This window comes from Gymnoscopelus microlampas (genome assembly GCF_963454915.1).
Source record: "Gymnoscopelus microlampas genome assembly, chromosome: 7".
NCBI lineage: Eukaryota > Metazoa > Chordata > Actinopteri > Myctophiformes > Myctophidae > Gymnoscopelus > Gymnoscopelus microlampas.
The window spans coordinates 57229813-57251286 of record NC_139944.1 but is presented as its reverse complement, the minus strand read 5'-3'; the positions used below and the strand labels follow the sequence as shown (position 1 = coordinate 57251286).

Here is a 21474-nt window from a genome sequence, read left to right as displayed (position 1 = left end):
ATTTAACCTTAAATTCACTTCTTTTATGCATATCGTCCCAACTCTGAACATTTTTAGTTTTCTGTAGATTAATCTGATTTAAGGTCAAACACTGACACTCATCTCAACCAAGGGCCAAGGCTTGGATATTTACGATGAGGCCAACACGGAAGCTTATGAATGGCCAGAGTGGCGCTGTTTTACCCTGCGCCGACCTGCCGGTGTCAGAAAGAATTTATTTTAACGCAAGTGAATGGGTTTTTTGACAAACTTTAGACTAGATTTTCTTACCGTAATAAAAATTGTCATACATTTTATATGCTTCCAGTCGCTAGTTTAAAGTCTCCTTTCAATCATCATGATGTGCGTTTTGCTAAATTATTGTCCTATTTATTTTAAAATTGACGATAAAGTAGGCTATTCTCTAGGAGGGGCGGGATGATTTGATTGACAAGCTACACAACCAATAGCATTCATTCCCCGCACCCGCTCTTGATTGACAAGCTACCCAACCAATAATGGTCTGGTCGCATTCTGCAGGATATGACGCCATATTGAAAGATGGCGGACCTACAGTCTTGGAACAATCGGCTTCATTTTTGGTCTGTAGAAAGCAGCGGAGTGGCTTTGTCCATCTCATTTATACAGTCTATGATCTCAACCCATGCCCCGTCCATTTGCATGTGACATGCTATGTGACAACGTGACACGTTGTGAGCTTGTAACGGGTCCATTTGGTTCCATTCGTACACTCTCAGAGTTAAATTAACATTGATTTTACAATATAAATTGCGGTCCAAGTGATAGAAATGCCATTAAACGGGGGTCCGTAGCCTCTAATGCATGTCAAACTGAGCGTCCTTGAAATTATAATGGTTGAGAATCACTGCTAGAGCCGTAAAAAAAAGTCTTCTCTTATGGGGGTCCCTCAGGCATATCTTTTGAAATGGGCGTCCGTGGGCTAATAAGTGTCAATTTGGGGGTCTTTGACATGAAAAAGTTTGAGAACCACTGCTATAAAGTAACAATGTCAGGGGTGGCGTGGGTGAAAAGGTCTTTTTTTTTACAGGGGTGACCTGACACAAAACAATTAGATAGATAGCTCTGTCTGCAACCACACATTTATTAACCACTTTCAACACATATCCCCCCCCCCAAAAAAAAAAAAAAAAAAAATCACACCCTGTGTGAAGTTAGCGGCGCCTTTGATACATTTTGTCATTGATATGTGTTTAAAATGTGTTTATAGCCATGTGTCACGTGAAGCTTGACCAATCACTTTGTTGACGTGTCTGACCAATCAGAACGTTGACGGGTCTGACCAATCAGAACGTTGACGGGTCTGACCAATCAGAACGTTGACGGGTCTGACCAATCAGAACGTTGACGGTGAACACGGACAAAGTCAGGTATAGAGCAGGATCCGCTCTATACCTCTAGCGCCGCTAAAAATAAATAGCAACAACAACACGTTGTAGGCTTGTAGATCCACTTGTAGATCCACTTGTAGATCCACTTGTAGAAGCTGTATTTGTTCTGAAATGAGGCCCTTGTGTTCCGTAGGTTCCTGGACTACCTGTCAGACCTGTGTGTCTCCATGAACAAGTCCATCCCAGTGACCCAGGAGCTCATCTGTAACGCTGTGCTGGACCCCACTAATGGAGACATCCTCATAGAGACCAAGTGAGTCAGCATGTTAACCCATTCAGACCTGGAACACATCTGCGTCAGATCTACAATCCAATCCACTTTATTTACAGAGCATATTTAAAACAACAGTGTTGAACCAAAGTGCTGTAACACTCAGTATAAAATACTAAAATAAACAAGAGAACAACACACAATAAGCGGCACCGAGTGCCATGCTATGAGCTTGTAGATCTGCTATTATTTTTCTTTTTTTTATCTCGGACAATGTGTGCAGATCTTTGAATATATATGTATATGTTTTAAAAACATTTAGTTTTACTCTGATCTGTGATTCTGGGGGGTCCCCGGAACAACATATTTTGAGATGGGGGTGTTTCTATCATTTTGGGGGTCCTTGACATGAAAAAAAACTGTTATGATTCAGAAGACATTAGTAGAATCCCCCTGATGCAAAGATTTGAGTTAACAGGGACAACAACATCCAACATTAATGTTGAATGGTGTTGTCCCTGTGTGCAGACTGGTGCTGTAAGGGTTAATGTTGGATGATGTCCTTGTGTCCAGAGTATTGTTGGATGCTGTCCTTGTGTCCAGAGTAATGTTGGATGATGTCCTTGTGTCCAGAGTAATGTTGGATGATGTCCTTGTGTCCAGAGTAATGTTGGATGATGTCCTTGTGTCCAGAGTAATGTCGGATGCTGTACTTGTGTCCAGAGGGTTAATGTTGGATGATGTCCTTGTGTCCAGAGGGTTAATGTTGGATGCTGTCCTTGTGTCCAGAGTAATGTTGGATGCTGTCCTTGTGTCCATAGGGTTAATGTTGGATGCTGTAAGTGTTAATGTTGGATAATGTTGGATGATGTCCTTGTGTCCAGAGTAATGTTGGATGCTGTCCTTGTGTCCAGAGTAATGTTGGATGCTGTCCTTGTGTCCAGAGGGTTAATGTTGGATGCTGTCCTTGTGTCCAGAGGGTTAATGTTGGATGTTGTAAGGGTTAATGTTGGATAATGTTGGATGCTGTCCTTTTGTCCAGGCTGGTGCTGTCCAGGTTTGAGATCGAGGGAGCGTCCATCGGGGAGAACTCTGTGGAGTCTGAGGAGGACGAGGAGGAGGTGTGGCTCTTCTGGAAGGACAGCAACAAGGAGATCAGATCAAAGAGCATCAGGGAGCTGGCCCAGGACGCCAAGGAGGGCCAGAAGGAGGACCAGGAGGTCATCAGCTACTACAGGTAAACCCCACCCCCGAGGAGCACATTTTCTAGTTGAATATGTAGCCATGTGCATGACCACAATAATGCAATAGTATATATAGTATATAGCCTGCCCTGTATTGTAGGCTATGTGAACCTCTAGTCTAGAAAATGCCTTTGGCTTGTAGAACTGCAATTTAGGCATTTTTTGGTCCCTTTCTAATCCATATTACAAGAAATAAATAAAACAAATAGTAAAACTAATACAATCTGGTCCCTTTCTAATCCATATTATTAAAAATAAATAAATAAAACAAACAGTAAAACTAATAAAAACTCAACTAAAACAATGTAATACAAAGAAATACAGAAATAAACTAAAGTAGTAAACACAAATTAAATCTGAACTGAAATTGCAAACAAAAAGTTAAAACAAATTCCGAACTCTATAGAACATTGGTTCTCAAAGTGGGGACCGGGGACCCCCAGGGGTACTTGAGGGGGTTCCAGGGGGTCCCCAGCTAAATGACGGATAGGAACCAAATGGACCCGTATGTGTCTGGAACTCTGAGAGTGTACAAATGGAACCAAATGGACCCTAACGGGTCCATTTGGTTCCATTTGTACACTCTCTGAGTTAAATTAATATTGATTTTACAATATGAATTGGGGTCCCAGAGACATACATGCCATTAAATGGGGGTCCGTAGCCTAATGCATGTCAAACTGGGGGTCCTTGAAATTAAAATGGTTGAGAATCACTGCTAGAGAGCCGTACAAATCTTCTATTATGGGGGTCCCTGGCTTATCTTTTCAAATGGGGGTCCGCGGTCTAATAAGTGTCTATTTGGGGGTCCTTGGCACCAAAAGGTTTGAGAACCACTGCTATAGAAGGCACAGCACAGCCTCATTAACAACACTATTACTGTCACTATAATAACCTTGTTAGTGACTGAGCTGCCCGGGGGTCACATCTACACATCTCCAGCTATAGACCATATTCACACGGCGGCCATTTTGGAATTTAACATTGAAAGTGACACCCCGTTGCCGTGGCAACCGGGGTGGCACTTCATTGACTTAACCCATTGAGACCTGAAGCCTATTCTACATGTCTCCTAAATCTCAACAGTTTTCTGAAAAACCTATGTTTCTGTATCAGTGGTGCTCAATCTTTTTCATGTCAAGGACCCCCAAAATTATATGTATTTGGCCGCGGACCCCCATCAAAATATGTTGTTCCAGGGACCCCCAGAAGCAAAGATTTGAGTAAAAAATGTTCGCTTTAAAGAAATATATATTCAAAGATTTGCACACATTTTCACGAATTTTCAAAAATAGCAGATCTACAAGCTCATAGCGCGGCACTCGGTGCCGCGCTATGAGCTTGTAGATCTGCTATTTTTGAATAGCCCAAAGTGTAAAATAATGCTTTCTTAGCTCAAATCTAAAATTGACACAGTTCCAGGTCTTAATGGGTTAATAGCAACATGGCCTCCGTGTGAATATGGTCTATTATATCATCTTCATCTCTGCTTATCTGTACGCTGGGCAACACCTAGTAGCCGCTTGAGTGTCTGAACGGAAGCACCGCCCAAGGAAATGACGTTGACACTTTACAAATCTGTTTACATTCTCTGTGAATGAAATGTGTTGTGATTGGTCGAAAAAAAAGGTTGTTTCCGGGGGAAATACATAAGACGGACGTCCCGCCTCCTTTAGAAGCTTTGCATCAGGATGTGATCTCCAGGCTTTTCTCCTCGGAGATGAGTAAACGAGGCTATCCATACGGTGTCTGAGGGCCAGGGTGTGGACCTAGTGTCTCCTCATCTTGTAAGAGACATTCTTAGATACGACAGACCAGACCAATGGTCAGTTTATTGAAGAGAAGAGCCATGCAGAAGAAGACGTTCCGGACCTGGCTGGGTTCATACAGCCCATCTGAGCCGTTACACAATCAACTGGATCTTGAGTCATAATGTCATGTGACCTCAGTACATCTTACTCGGGGAAGCACATCATTAAATATTTCAACACATGACAGAGTGATATATACCAGATGGAGAAACCTTTGCTCCATCAGCCAGCTTAAGTCCAACTAGCCTGCCCATGGTCTGGAGGGGCGGATTCAAAATCTCTGGAGAAAACATCCGTGGGCTCCTATTGGTTCACCGATCTGTGCACTCCGCTCATACTATAATTCTAGTAAGGGGTGAGTCTGTCTGTAGTGGTGAGTAGGTGAAGCTACCCGGTTCTCCTTAGTGGCTGGAGCAATTGCTCTGATTTTGCACACAGCCATTGACCATTACCATCTGAACTTAACTGTGAAGCCCGTTTTTCAATTTCACCAAATCTCAGCTTCTTATTAGCGTCTTTGTGTCAAACACTGTCGCCATGGTTACGGGGCTGCCCAGCTATGGGACGAACTGCCTCCCGGGTTGCCAGATCATGTGCACATATCCCCCCACGGATGCGTCGACCGGGTATGGTCTAGTTGATACAAACATTGATACCTATAGATCATGTGTATAACCTATACCACATACCTATAGGTCATGTATATAACCACTTTACAATGTCTCTCCTATCTGAGGGCCAGTGTGTGGACCTGGTAGATCTCCTCATGTCTCTATCTGAGGGCCAGTGTGTGGGCCTGGTAGATCTCCTCATGTCTCTGTCTCTACCTGAGGGCCAGTGTGTGGACCTGGTAGATCTCCTCATGTCTCTGTCTCTACCTGAGGGCCAGTGTGTGGACCTGGTAGATCTCCTCATGTCTCTACCTGAGGGCCAGTGTGTGGACCTGGTAGATCTCCTCGGGGAAGTCCATCTGCTGCTCCTCCCGTACCACGCGTAGCCCCGCCCGCCACACCAGGCTCCGCACGATGCTCAGCTCGCGGCACACGCTGCTGTCCTCGTCGTCCTCCACGGCGCCGTCTCCGGCGTGCGCCACGTTGTCCTTGATGACGATGAGGCCGCGGGGCCTCAGGGCGGCGCGGCAGCGGCCCAGGAAGTCCGCCAGGTGGTCGTCGGTCAGGTGACCGATGACCCACTGGATCCAGATGACGTCGTAGCGGCCGCGCTCCGGCACAAAGTCCTGCAGCCCGCAGCAGAAGTAGCTGCCGACCCGCTCGGCGCCGTCCCGGCCCAGGTAGGAGGCGGCCTCGTCCAGGAACTCCTTGGTCACGTCCACCATGTCCACGGCGCTGAACAGAGGGAGGAGCAGGCCCTTGGTGACGCGGCCGATGCCCGCGCCGCAGTCCAGGGCGCGGCCCGTGCCCGCCTTCCCCTCCTGGCCTTCCTCGCCGAGGAACGTCCGCAGGAACGCCCTGGACGCGCGGAGGTCGATGTCGGAGATGCTGCCGTACTCGCCCAGCATGCCGTCCACGGTGGGACGGACGTTCCTCCAGTACTCCTCTGCGTTGGAGTAGAAGCTCGTCTCGTCCTCGTCATCGCTCATGTTATCATCTCTAAACGTCCACCGTCTCTTTCATGGTATGATGACATGTACACACTGATGTGTGCTCCCTCGTCTGAACACGGCCCTGTCTGGTCTCTGTTCAGCCTCTGAACACAGTTTCTCGTCCCTGGTCAGTGTCTGAACGCAGCAGTCCTGTCTGGTTACTGGTCACCGTCTGAACACAGTCCTTTCTGGTTACTGGTTACTGTCAGCAAGAGGAGGAGTCACCAATTATGTGGAGGACATGATGACACGTCCTGTTGCTATGGAAACCGAATGTTGCGTCACCCCGTCACCATACTGTGTATATATAAGGTAAGCCCTTCAGGCCCAATAAACAATTGATTTACTCATACTAGACGGGCCCTGTCTAGGAAAACAACAAAAGAAAGATGGAACTTGTTGCACTAATAATAATTTCACCTACTTCTTTCTTTACATCCGCACAGCTGTGATGTAATACTGCTGTAATAATGCACTTTATGTTGGTGTTAGCCAAGCATGCCTGTCACGCCTACAGTTAGTCCAAAACGCTGCCGCTCGCCTCTTACTAGGGGTTCCTCCCTACACTGGCTCCCTACACTGGCTCCCTGTTCGTTACAGGGTCCAGTTTAAGACTTTAACGTCTGTCTTTAAGTCTTTAAATGGGTTGGCACCATTGTACATATCAGAGCTTCTACCTCACAATAATGCTACAAGGGTCTTGAGGTCTACTGACCAGTCACTCCTTAATGTCTACTGACTGACCAGTCACTCCTTAAAGGAGACATCCGTTCATTTTAGTGTTATCTTTGATATGTGGCAAATCACTTACCAACGTAGAAATTCCCATTGACTTACTCCACAAATCCCCCTGTCGACCCCCACCGTTGGCATAATACGAGGCACGAAGATAGCCCAAATTCGCCTATTTTAACAAATGCAAAGTCTGTTTTTTTTCTCCTAGCACTCATTGTGGAGCCCCATGAGACCATTACAGGCGATGATAGTCCCGACAAGCTAACCGCTAATAACAGAACGCGCTAACGCTCGTTGCTTGTTTCTCTGCCTGGCAACACCAGGTTGCCAGGTTTTGGAGATTTGTGGAGTAAGTCAATGGGCATTTCTACGTTGGTAAGTGATTTGCCACATATCAAAGATAACACTAAAAATGAACGGATTTCTCCTTTAAGGTCCCAGCAACAAAGCTGGAGACCCGGGGAGATAGATCATTTTCCTTCATAGCGCCCACACTGTAGAAGGAGCTTCCACCCCATGTTAGAGCGTCTCAAACCCTGCCTGTGTTTAAATCACGTTTCAAAACTCACTTTGTTCTCCTTGGCGTTTGAACATTTGGATTGAGAAGCTGCTGTTTCCTCCAGGCATTGTGTCTAATGTTGTCCTGTTTGTTGTGTGTGTTCTTTTGTGTATTTTAGTATTTTACTGAGTGTACAGCACTTTGGTTCAACACTGTTGTTTTAAATGTGCTCTATAAATAAAGTGGATTGAATTGGATTGGGCTCCCTGTTCATTACAGGATTCAGTTTTAAGAGTCTTTAAATGGCTTGGCACCAATGTAGCCTACATATCAGAGGTTCTACCCAAGGGGCAAGTCTTAGATATTTACGAGGAGGCCAACACGGAAGCTTATGAATGGCCAGAGTGGCGCTGTTTTACCCTGCGCCGACCTGCGTTGTCAGAAAGAATGTATTTTAACGCAAGTGAATGGGTTTTTTGACAAACTTTAGACTAGATTTTCTTACCGTAATACAAATTGTCATAAATTCTATATGCTTCCAGTCGCTAGTTTAAAGTCTCCTTTCAATCATCAGGATATGCGTTTTGCTAAATTATGGTCCTATTTATTTTAAAATTGACGATAAAGTAGGCTATTCTCTAGGAGGGGCGGGATGATTTGATTGACAAGCTACACAACCAATAGCATTCATTCCCCGCCCCCCGCTCTTGATTGACAAGCTACCCAACCAATAATGGTCTGGTCTCATTCTGACACGATATTGAAAGATGGCGGACCTACAGTCTTGGAACAATCGGCTTCATTTTCGGTCTGTAGAAAGCAGCGGAGTGGCTTTGTCCATCTCATTTATACAGTCTATGCTTCTACCGCCCAGAAACCCCACGAGGGTCTTGAAGTCTACTGACCAGTCATTTCTTCTGGTCCCGCAGCAAACGAGGCCGAAGACCAGGGAGGATAGATGGATCCTATTTAGCGCCCAGACTGTGGAACGATCATCCACCCCGTGTTAGAGCGTCTCAAACTTGGACTGTGTTTAAGTCACGTTGCTGTCAGAGTTGCTGTTTCCGTTCCAAACCTCCAAAAAACATCTGGGGTTAGGGTTATACATTTAGTGGTTAGTTAGAATTATGTTTGATTATATTTAGTTTTGCGCTGGTGTAAATAGCCAATCTACAAGCTCACAATCTTGCAAACTTGTAGATCTATTTCTCAGCTTCAGGCTCGTAGTTATTAACACATTGACTGCCTGAATTATTTTCACTGCCTATTGTTATTCATGCCAGAGATTTTTCAATGAAAAAAAAAAAAGTACTCAGGAGCCGAGATACAAAATTTTAAAGTTTTAAGTTAACAAGGAAGTGGATGAGGGTAAAGATCTTCGAAAATTCATATCTCCTTGGTCTTTCGGTCAAATAAATAAAAAAAAAAGTAAAAAAAAAAATGTTTTTGAAATTTCATTTTTTTTGCTAAAATCGACGTAACTCGATCTTGGCAGGCAATGTGTTAACACATTCGGTGCCAGAGTTTGATTAAAAAAAGTGACGTTGAGTGCCAGAGATCTCACCGTTTGTAGCGCTACGCTGTTTACAGCTGCAGACTCCACGACGAGCACCCGATTGTAAACAATATATGCGTGCACGATGGTGGATGGTCCTGACTAACGCCTGGAACAATAACATCTCTCATGCGAGTCACCATGGCGGAGTGATCGCGGATCGGAAATGACTCGTTTTCCCCCCTGTAAAAAGTTAAGGAAATATGGAGGTTTTTTTGCAAGGAGATAGAACGGGAGCGGACGGGAGCCAGGTTTTTTGGCACGGTGATCCATCTGTCCCTTCCTTCTCAGAGTCACCGTGGGTGATTCCAGAGCTGCGCTAGCCCCCCCCCCCCCCAAAAAAAATTGAAAAAAAACAAAAAGATAGACTTCACAGAGATTCCCGGTTTTGGCACTCAGCCACTCAACGTCACTTTTTGCAAATAGCAATATTCATGAATTCACTGTCTTAAAATGTTGATGTCCTCACATGTATTGTATTACAAACCTGTGTGTGTGTTTGTGCGTGTCTGTGTGTGTGCACGTGTGTGTGTGTGTGTGTGTGTGTCTGTGTGTGTGTGTGTGTCTGTGTGTGTGTGTGTGTGCTGCCACCAGGTACCAGCTGAACCTGTTTGCCAGGATGTGTCTGGACCGTCAGTATCTCGCCATCAACAAGATCTCGGGCCAGCTGGACGTGGACCTCATCCTGCGCTGCATGTCGGACGAGGACCTCCCCTACGACCTGCGCGCCTCCTTCTGCCGCATGATGCTGCACATGCACGTGGACCGGGACCCCCAGGAGCAGGTCACGCCCGTCAAGTACGCCCGCCTCTGGTCCGAGATCCCCTCAGAGATCGCCATCGACGAGTGAGTCCAACCGTTTGATTATTTATACTTTACAGCACTCCCACTGAGTCATAGTCGTCTATTAGACCTCCGTCTAAAACGGGGTTATAATTGGTCTACTGGTGAAAGTTTTTTAGCGGTCTAGGCTTAGCTTAGACGTTGATTATCTGTTTTTTAAGCGTCTATATATAGACCGTCTATATTATAGACGTCATTTCAACGTCTATAATATAGACGTCTATATATAGACGCTTAAAAAAACAGCTAATCAACGTCTAGGCTAAGCCTAGACCGCTAAAAAACTTTCACCAGTAGACCAATTATAACCCCGTTTTAGCCTAGCCCTTATACGTATTTTAGACGTCTAATACCCCGAAAAATGCTCAGTGGGCTGTTTCCCAAACAGTGGGTCAGGGCCCATGTTTGACCAATTGCTATGGGTCGCATGTAAATATTCATGTTTCCTACATAAAAAATAAAAACGTTGATTTCCACGTGAATATTTGCATTGATGTTACTGTTCCCAAACAGCGATTATTTTGTTTTGTTCAAGTTTAACCCATTAAGACCGGAACTCATCAAGCTTGTAGATCTGACATTTTTGAAAAATCGTGAAAATGTGTGCAAATCTTTGAATATATATATATTTTTTAAAGCGGAAAACTTTTACTAAAATCTTTGCTTCTGGGGGTCCCTGGAACAACATATTTTACAAACGTATGTATTCAAAGATTTGCACAAATTGTCAAGATGTTTCTAAAATAACAGATCTACAAGCTCATAGCTCGGTGCCGTGCTATGAGCTTGTAGATCTACTATTTTTGAATAGCCCAAAGAAATCTAACATGACACATGTTTTCCCGGTCTTAAGTGGTTAAGGATACATTTTTGCCTCAAAGCAGCATGTTAGTTTCCTCGTTCCCGTATTAACCAGCAGGTCCATCCTTCCTTCATGCTCGTGTTCTGTTGGTTTAGCTACGACAACGACGGAACGTCCAAGGACGAGATCAAGGAGCGTTTCTGCCTGACCATGGAGTTTGTGGAGAACTACCTGAGGGACGTGGTGTGTCAGAGTTTCCCCTTCGCTGACAAGGAGAAGAACAAGCTCACCTTTGAGGTTAGAGACCGTAGCTACCAGGTTAAAACCAATTAACCTACAGGTTAGGTCAGGGGTCATCAGATCACCAAGCTGGCTTGTGGAGAACATTTCTGTCAACATTCCAGTTTTTCCACAGACATACAAAATGAGTGGACAATAATATTACCACAAAGTGCTACTGAGAGTTACTTGTAATACTTTGTCCTTGCAAATAAAACATTAGAGAACCAGTACTAGTGGACTGACTCCTAATGTGTCATAGTGTCGTAGTCAATCAGTGTCATTCATATTCTGAAGAAAACCTGGAGACGTGACATCCAGTAATTGGGTATCATGATCAAAATAAGAACAAAAAAACTCAATCTAAAACTTGCCACGGACACATGTGTTTGTGTCTGACATATTGATGACCTCTGTCTACAGTATATAGCTATCTATCTATCTATCTATCTATCTATATACATCTAAAATGACACAGATGCTTCCTCTGTGTTAATGGGGGTTAAAGGTGCTTTATGAATCAAATGGACTTGACCTCTTTGACCCTCTGTTGTTGTTGTGGTCAGGTGGTCAACCTGGCCAGGAACCTCATCTACTTTGGCTTCTACAACTTCAGTGACCTGCTGAGGCTGACCAAGATCCTCCTGGCCATCCTGGACTGTGTCCACGACGTCAGCACCATCTTTCCCTTTAACAAGCTGGAGAAGGACGAGAGCAAAGGTAGGGGGCGCTGTCCACTCAAATACTAGTTTTCACTAGTATTTGGTGGACAGTGTTGCCAGGTTTTGCGAGAGAAAAAGGTCTTATGAAAACGAGCTGAAAAAATAAGCGACCTGCCGTTTTACCACTTATTGAACCTTTTTTTTTTGGGGGGGGGGGGTCTGCAAACAATTGCATATTAATTTGGGGGTCCTTGACGTGTAAATGTTATTTTTTGTCTTAACCCATTGAGACCTGAAGCCGATTCTACATGTCTCCTAAATCTCAACAGTTTTCTGAAAAACGTTTGTTTCTATATCAGTGGTGCTCAAACTTTTTCATGTCAAGGACCCCCAAAATGATATGTATTTGGCCGCGGACCCCCATCAAAATATTTTGTTCCAGGGACCCCCAGAGGCAAAGATTTGAGTTAAAAATGTTCGCTTTAAAAATATATATATTCAAAGATTTGCACACATTTTCACAAATTTTCAAAAATAGCAGATCTACAAGCTCATAGCGCGGCACTCGGTGCCGCGCTATGAGCTTGTAGATCTGCTATTTTTGAATAGCCCAAAGTGTAAAATAATGCTTTTTAGCTCAAATCAAAAAATGACACAGTTCCAGGTCTCAATGGGTTAATGGATTAAGAGCGTCTACAGAATGCCTAAAATCAATAGTATCTGTGTGTCCAGGCAGTAATGTGATGAGGTCTATCCATGGCGTGGGGGAGCTCATGACCCAGGTGGTCCTCAGAGGCGGGGGCTTCCTGCCCACCATGCCCATCAACCCCCCCAACGGAGACTCTGTCAACAAGACCCAGACGGAGCCTGAGAAACAGGACATCCTGGTGATGGATACCAAGCTGAAGATCATCGAGATCTTACAGGTGAGGAGCATGGATGCAGGGACGTGCACAGATAGACTCTAGGTGTTGCTAGAGCACCTGCCCTTTGCCCTCTTGACCAGAAGTGCACTTTTGAAAAAAAGAAAAAAAAAAGTTTTCTTCTTTTTCAGTTTACAGCAGGGGTCTTCAACAGGGGGTCCGGGACCCCTAGGGGGGTCCTCAGAGTTACTACAGGGGGTCCGCCAAATCTTTATGTGATATGATTTTTCTTTTTACCGTAACCACTCGAAACCTTAGCATCCCTTTTCTGAGGAGAACTTTAGCCAAAAATAGCAGATCTACAAGCCCACAACGCCTCGCGAGGCGTTGTGGGCTTGTAGATCTGCTATTTTTGGCAAAGAGGTATAGGTGTAGAGGGAAAAAAAGAGCAGACCAAGTAAACCAAAAAAAAAAAAAAAAAATTTACTTGAGCACCTGCCCCTCAAAATGTCTGTGCACGCCACTGGATGGATGGATGGATTCAAAACGGTCCACTCCTGCCAACTTTAGATGCCAGTGTTAGCCAATGAGGACGGACTATGAACAGTCGGACAGATCCGTCTTGATCACATGACTATAGAGAGATAATGTGTACTGGATTGTGTGATGCTTGGACAACGTCTGTAGGAGTAATATAACAAGTAAGACGCGGGAACGCGGGAAGCGAACGCAGCTTGAAAATAACAATAAGAAGAAGAATAGAAAGGAATGACATGGAGAAATCGGCTATCTTGCCATCCGGCCTGAAATATGCACAAATGACATGGAATTCTTAGATATCCCAAATAGATGAACTCGTGCAGATGCTTTTAGATGTGTTATTTTGGACTGTAGCTGCTATATTTCTCTCAGAGGAGTGGAATTAGTCACCCAGGGGGCAGGCGGATTTCAGCCACACTGAGATCTGTCAGCAGCCAATGAGAGCGTGAGTCACATGGGGGGCGCGGCTGCACACGGGCAGTGCACACAGACAGACACACACAGACACACACACACACAGAGCACGGTTTCATAGTAAGCTCCACTTCGGCGCGCCTCCTTCCGCTGCGTTCGCAAATAAAATGTGTTTTGCAAAAACATGCCTCCTGGTGGCGCTATAACAGGCCCATGTGAAGAATTGGGGGCAGAGGTTCTGCTCTGTAATCCAGGGAGTGTGTGTGTGCACAGGTTCACACTGAGCGGGCCAACGGTGCCGGAGATTGGTGTTCACAGACGGACGGACGGACGGACAGGGAGCAAAACATAGTCTCCTTCTGGACTATGACAATGTCCATACTGTATGCACACACACACTCTGTGTGCTGTCCTTAACCCATTAAGACCTGGAACTGTGTCATTTTTAGATTTGAGCTAAAAAGCATTATTTTACACTTTGGGCTATTCAAAAATAGCAGATCTACAAGCTCATAGCGCGGCACCGAGTGCCGCGCCACGAGCTTGTAGATCTGCTATTTTTGAAAATTCATGAAAATGTGTGCAAATCTTTGAATATATATATTGTTTAAAGCGAACATTTTTAACTAAAATCTTTGCTTTTGGGGGTCCCTGGGACAAAATATTTTGATGGGGGTCCGCGGCCAAATACATATCATTTTGGGGGTCCTTGACATGAAAAAGATTGAGCACCACTGATATAGAAACATACGTTTTTCAGAAAACTGTTGAGATTTAGGAGACATGTAGAATCGGCTTCAGGTCTCAATGGGTTAAGCCTTATCACTCATGATCATCATAATATTCATATTCATAATGTGTGTATCTGTATTATGGTTTGTGCTGCAGTTCATCCTGAACGTGCGTCTGGACTACAGGATATCCTGTCTGCTCTGCATCTTCAAGAGGGAGTTTGACGAGAGCAACTCCCAGACGGAGCTTTCTATTGGTTCACAGGACGGACCCAACAACATGCCAGGTCAGTCTACAGGTCAGTCTATAAAGTAGTCCATATACATAGTAATAATAGTAATAGTCTATAAAGCAGTCCATACATATAGTAATAATAGTAATAGTCTATAAAGTAGTCCATACATAGTAATAATAGTAATAGTCTATAAAGTAGTCCATACATAGTAATAATAGTAATAGTCTATAAAGTAGTCCATACATAATAATAATAGTAATAGTCTATAAAGTAGTCCATACATAGTAATAATAGTAATAGTCTATAAAGTAGTCCATACATAGTAATAATAGTAATAGTCTATAAAGTAGTCAATACATAGTCAACTAGAAAATGTGCTCCTCGGAGCACAAGTCTCCGCCAGCAGACCCGTGCTATTTTAACCAAAGGAAGTCACGTACCCTATCTTTAAGCATAGTTTTCTAGAAATGTTCTGATTCTTAGATTAGAACATCTAAGGATTAGAACATGTTAGCTTGGCTGATGGATATGTGTGGTGACTAAATGTTAGCTTGGCTGATGGCACTGATGTCACTTCGAAACATGCAATGCAATGTTTCGAAGTGACTCACCTATTTCTAGGTATGTATTTCGTCATGCGTCTCGCTAGCCAATCAAAGCACACCCTTTCAACATATTCTCACGTGTCACGTGAAGCTTGACCAATGTTAGCTTGGTGGAACCAAAGGAAATCAAACGAAAACATACTCTCCACCATGCCTTCGGCCTGGCGGAGACAATAAAGTACAACCTTGAACCTAGAACCTAGAGATGAAGTCATACATGTACAGATGAGGTCATACATGTACAGATGTGTACAAATGAGGTCATACATGTAGAGATGAGGTCATACATGTACAGATGAGGTCATACATGTACAGATGTGTACAAATGAGGTCATACATGTAGAGATGAGGTCATACATGTACAGATGAGGTCATACATGTACAGATGTGTACAAATGAGGTCATACATGTAGAGATGAGGTCATACATGTACAGATGAGGTCATACATGTACAGATGAGGTCATACATGTACAGATGAGGTCATACATGTACAGACGAGGTCATACATGTACAGATGAGGTCATACATGTAGAGATGAGGTCATAAATGTACAGATGAAGTCATACATGTACAGATGAGGTCATACATATACAGATGAGGTCATACATGTAGAGATGAAGTCATACATGTACAGATGAGGTCATACATGTACAGATGAGGTCATACATGTACAGATGAAGTCATACATGTACAGATGAGGTCATACATGTACAGATGAGGTCATACATGTACAGATGAGGTCATACATGTAGAGATGAGGTCATACATGTACAGATGAGGTCATACATGTACAGATGAGGTCATACATGTAACATGTTGTGTTTCTGTGTCTTCAGGAGCGTTGGACTTTGAGCACATAGAGGAGCAGGCAGAGGGGATATTTGGTGGAAGGTAACGACCAACGCTTTGATTTATGAAATACAATAAAACCACAGGGTTACAGTCAGTGTTCATTGTGTCGACTAAGACTAAAAAACTTAAGGTTTTTGATATTTAGTCGACTAGACTAGACCAGGGGTCTTCAACGTTTTCAGGCCAAGGACCCCCTAGCTGAGAGAGAGATGAAGCAGGGACCCCCTATACTCTATATTGTATAAAATTGTGTTTCAGATTCAAAAAATGTTGTTTACTTGATCTGCTCTTTTTCCCCTCTACACCTATAACTCTTTGCCAAAAATAGCAGATCTACAAGCTCTCAACGCCTCGCGCTGCGAGGCGTTGAGAGCTTGTAGATCTGCTATTTTTGGCTAAAGTTCTCCTCAGAAAAGGAATTCTAGGGTTCAAGTGGTTCATGTAAAAAAACTAAATCATATCACACAAAGATTTGGCGGACCCCCTGTAGTAACTCTGAGGACCCCCTAGGGGTCCCGGACCCCCTGTTGAAGACCCCTGGACTAGACTAAGACTAAACAATTTTCAGAAGACTAAAATAGGACTAAAATAGGTGTGTTATTCAAAAGACTAAGACTAAATTTGCTGTCAAAAATGAACACTGGTTACAGCAGTTCCAGGATAAACTCTTTTATTTTTCAGGATTCAAATTCAAAAACGGCAAAAGTAGCAGATCTACAAGCTCAAAATATATAACTTTGCGACACTTTTCGAGCTTGTAGATCTGCAACTTTTGATGCTTTTGTGTGAAGCTGTAGTATGATCAATAAGGGCGTTAATTCACGGACAAAATGCACAATAAGTTAAAATATGGAGACAGCAACGTGTGTGTGTGTGTGTGTGTGTGTGTGTGTGTGTGTGTGTGTGTGTGTGTGTGTGTGTGTGTGTGTGTGTGTGTGTGTGTGTGTCCAGTGAGGAGAACACTCCGCTGGACCTGGACGACCACGGCGGTCGGACGTTCCTGCGGGTCCTGCTCCACCTCACCATGCATGACTACCCCCCCCTGGTGTCCAGGGCCTTGCACCTCCTCTTCAGACACTTCAGCCAGAGACAGGAGGTCCTGCAGGCCTTCAAACAGGTAGCACATCCACCCATCTGTACATCCATCCATACATCCATCCATCTGCACATCCACCCATACATCCATCCATCTGTACATCCACCCATACATCCATCTGTACATCCACCCATACATCCATCTGTACATCCACCCATACATCCATCCATCTGTACATCCACCCATACATCCATCCATCTGTACATCCATCCATCCACCCATACATCCATCTGTACATCCATCCATCCATACATCCATCTGTACATCCACCCATACACCCATCTGTACATCCACCCATACATCCATCCATCTGTACATCCACCCATACATCCATCTGTACATCCACCCATACACCCATCTGTACATCCACCCATACATCCATCCATCTGTACATCCATCCACCCATACATCCATCTGTACATCCACCCATACATCCATCTGCACATCCATCCATCTGTACATCCACCCATACATCCATCTTTACATCCATCCATCCATCCATCCATCTGTACATCCACCCAAACATCCATCCATCTGTACATCCACCCATACATCCATCCATCTGTACATCCACCCATACATCCATCCATCTGTACATCCATCCACCCATACATCCATCTGTACATCCACCCATACATCCATCTGTACATCTACCCATACATCCATCCATCTGTACATCCACCCATACATCCATCTGTACATCCACCCATACACCCATCTGTACATCCACCCATACATCCATCCATCTGTACATCCATCCACCCATACATCCATCTGTACATCCACCCATACATCCATCTGCACATCCATCCATCTGTACATCCACCCATACATCCATCTCTACATCCATCCATCCATCCATCCATCTGTACATCCACCCAAACATCCATCCATCTGTACATCCACCCATACATCCATCCATCTGTACATCCACCCATACATCCATCCATCTGTACATCCACCCATACATCCATCCATCTGTACATCCACCCATACATCCATCTGTACATCCACCCATACATCCATCCATCTGTACATCCACCCATACATACATCCATCTGTACATCCACCCATACATCCATCCATCTGTACATCCACCCATACATCCATCCATCTGTACATCCATCCATCTGTACATCCACCCATACATCCATCTGTACATCCATCCATCTGTACATCCACCCATCTGTACATCCACCCATACATCCATCCATCTGTACATCCACCCATACATCCATCCATCTGTACATCCACCCATACATCCATCCATCTGTACATCCACCCATACATCCATCCATCTGTACATCCACCCATACATCCATCCATCTGTACATCCACCCATCTGTACATCCACCCATACATCCATCCATCTGTACATCCATCCATCTGTACATCCACCCATCTGTACATCCACCCATACATCCATCCACCCATACATCCATCCATCTGTACATCCACCCATCTGTACATCCACCCATACATCCATCTGTACATCCACCCATACATCCATCCATCTGTACATCCACCCATACATCCATCCATCTGTACATCCACCCATACATCCATCCATCTGTACATCCACCCAAACATCCATCCATCTGTACATCCATCCATCTGTACATCCATCCATCTGTACATCCATCCATCTGTACATCCATCCATCTGTACATCCACCCATCTGTACATCCACCCATACATCCATCCATCTGTACATCCACCCATACATCCATCCATCTGTACATCCACCCATACATCCATCCATCCATACATCCATCCATCTTCAACCGCTTATCCAGAGTCGGGTCACGGGGGCAACAGTTCCAGCAGAGAGCTCCAGTCTTATCTCTCCAGAGCAACATTATCCACTTCCTCCTGGGGGGTCCCGAGGCGTTCCCAGGCCAGTGTGGAGATATAATCCATCTGGTCCTTGGTCTTTTGATTTGATTTGATTTATTTGAAAAGCCAAAACCACATGTTCACCGCAGTTCGAGGATTACACAAGAAAGTCCTGAGACTTATTTCCGTTGAGGTCCTCTTACAATTAACAATCAATACGTTAAAAATACTTTACAATACAACACATGTAACTAACGTAACACTACATAGACACAAGTGACATTCACAGTACAGACACAGTACACATTACACAACAATACAAAACACAAGTAACATTCACAGTACATACATACAAACAGTACAAGAACACAAGTAACATTCACAGTACATACATACAAACAGTACAAGAACACAAGTAACATACACAGTACACAAACAAGTGCTACCTTGTCTTTCCTAGTCTAAAGACCCTCTATAGGGGAACCTTTTCTAATAGACATGCTTTAGTTTTGTATTTAAAAGTCCTCAGATTTGTTGTCAGTTTGACACTGTTTTCGAGGTCATTCCACTGTGTGGCTCCTATCTCTGTCCTACCTATGTCTGCCCCGGGGTCTCCTCCTCCCAGTGGTAACATGCAGCGAGGACCTCCCTAGGGAGACGCTCGGGAGGCATCCGTACTAGATGCCCGAACCACCTATAGCTGGCTCCTTTCCAAGTGAAGGAGCAGCGGTTCGAGTCTCGGGTCCCGGGTCGTTTGACATGAAAACGTTTGAGAACCGATTGATCTCTAGATTGATAACACCTGTGTTTCTTTTGCTTAGAAATCTTGCATAATGCATCTTTTTTGTAGCTTTTTTACCTGAGGTGAATGTGATGTGATTTCTCTGCCTTCATTTCATACAGTAGACTGACAGGACAGGAAACGGGGAGTGACACACAGCAAAGGTCGCCGGGAACGGGACTCGAACCCGCGACACGCTGTCAGGCTGCATTAGCGGCCTAGGTGCGTTATGCCAGCCGTACCGCCGGTACCGCTATGCCAGCTGTCCGGGCCATTCGTGAAATGATTGATTATGTTATGTTATGTTCAGCTCCCACTTTGCTGACTGACTCATGCATGCTTGTACAGATGTTTCAGAGAGCCATTGGCACTTCAGTGGAACATCAGGGAATTGTCCTAGCGTTGTCACAGAGAATGGGGGATATTTGCCAAGTGTGAAATGGTGCCAGGTGTGAATTGGCCTCATTTCACACCAGGCAAATCAGGCACAACAATGAGGGTGAAAAGATACTTTTCAGGAAAAATACTTTTCAGGGAAAGATCGGGAAAGTGTGAAGAGGTGTCGATGTAACGACGCTCTGCACACCCTGCAATGGTCAACCATTCTGCTGGTTCTTCTGTGTGTCCGTCCAGGTCCAGCTGCTGGTGACCAGCCAGGACGTGGACAACTACAAGCAGATCAAGTTTGACCTGGACCAGCTGAGGTCCATCGTGGAGAAGTCTGAGCTGTGGGTCTACAAGAGACAAGGTCCAGACGAGAGCAGCATGGACGCTGGAGACCAGCAACACTCTGAGACACAGCATAAGAAGGTATTAGAGACCAGCAACACTCTGAGACACAGCATAAGAAGGTACTAGAGACCAGCAACACTCTGAGACACAGCATAAGAAGGTATTAGAGACCAGCAACACTCTGAGACACAGCATAAGAAGGTATTAGAGACCAGCAACACTCTGAGACACAGCATAAGAAGGTACTAGAGACCAGCAACACTCTGAGACACAGCATAAGAAGGTACTAGAGACCAGCAACACTATGAGACACAGCATAAGAAGGTATTAGAGACCAGCAACACTCTGAGACACAGCCTAAGAAGGTATTAGAGACCAGCAACACTCTGAGACACAGCATAAGAAGGTACTAGAGACCAGCAACACTCTGAGACACAGCATAAGAAGGTATTAGAGACCAGCAACACTCTGAGACACAGCATAAGAAGGTATTAGAGACCAGCAACACTCTGAGACACAGCATAAGAAGGTATTAGAGACCAGCAACACTATGAGACACAGCATAAGAAGGTATTAGAGACCAGCAACACTCTGAGACACAGCATAAGAAGGTATTAGAGACCAGCAACACTCTGAGACACATCATAAGAAGGTACTAGAGACCAGCAACACTCTGAGACACAGCATAAGAAGGTATTAGAGACCAGCAACACTCTGAGACACATCATAAGAAGGTACTAGAGACCAGCACTATGAGACACCTCATAAGAAGGTACTAGAGACCAGCAACACTCTGAGACACCTCATAAGAAGGTATTAGAGACCAGCACTATGAGACACCTCATAAGAAGGTACTAGAGACCAGCACTATGAGACACCTCATAAGAAGGTACTAGAGACCAGCAACACTCTGAGACACCTCATAAGAAGGTACTAGAGACCAGCAACACTCTGAGACACCTCATAAGAAGGTACTAGAGACCAGCACTATGGGACACCTCATAAGAAGGTATTAGAGACCAGCACTATGAGACACCTCATAAGAAGGTACTAGAGACCAGCACTATGGGACACCTCATAAGAAGGTACTAGAGACCAGCACTATGGGACACCTCATAAGAAGGTATTAGAGAC

General features: G+C 44.5%; 2 protein-coding genes across 2 annotated transcripts in view; one reads left to right on the top strand and one right to left on the bottom strand.

Annotated features, from left to right (window-relative positions):
* The window catches only part of LOC311048680 (inositol 1,4,5-trisphosphate-gated calcium channel ITPR1-like), a 184039-nt gene that overhangs the window by 68199 nt on the left and 94366 nt on the right, over nt 1–21474 (top strand). The window contains exons 18-27 of the mRNA XM_084061942.1: nt 1543–1662; nt 2663–2857; nt 9662–9913; nt 10868–11009; nt 11558–11711; nt 12386–12579; nt 14359–14488; nt 15880–15934; nt 16847–17012; nt 20242–20418. Of these exons, the coding sequence (XP_083918068.1) occupies nt 1543–1662; nt 2663–2857; nt 9662–9913; nt 10868–11009; nt 11558–11711; nt 12386–12579; nt 14359–14488; nt 15880–15934; nt 16847–17012; nt 20242–20418 (1585 nt within the window). The remainder of the gene's footprint in view (nt 1–1542; nt 1663–2662; nt 2858–9661; nt 9914–10867; nt 11010–11557; nt 11712–12385; nt 12580–14358; nt 14489–15879; nt 15935–16846; nt 17013–20241; nt 20419–21474) is intronic.
* Nucleotides 5595–6275, bottom strand: LOC311048349 (N-terminal Xaa-Pro-Lys N-methyltransferase 1-like; the record flags this gene model as incomplete). The annotated part of the gene is made up of 1 exon (XM_084061581.1): nt 5595–6275. The coding sequence occupies one exon, from the start codon at nt 6273–6275 to the stop codon at nt 5595–5597; it is 681 nt and encodes a 226-aa protein (XP_083917707.1).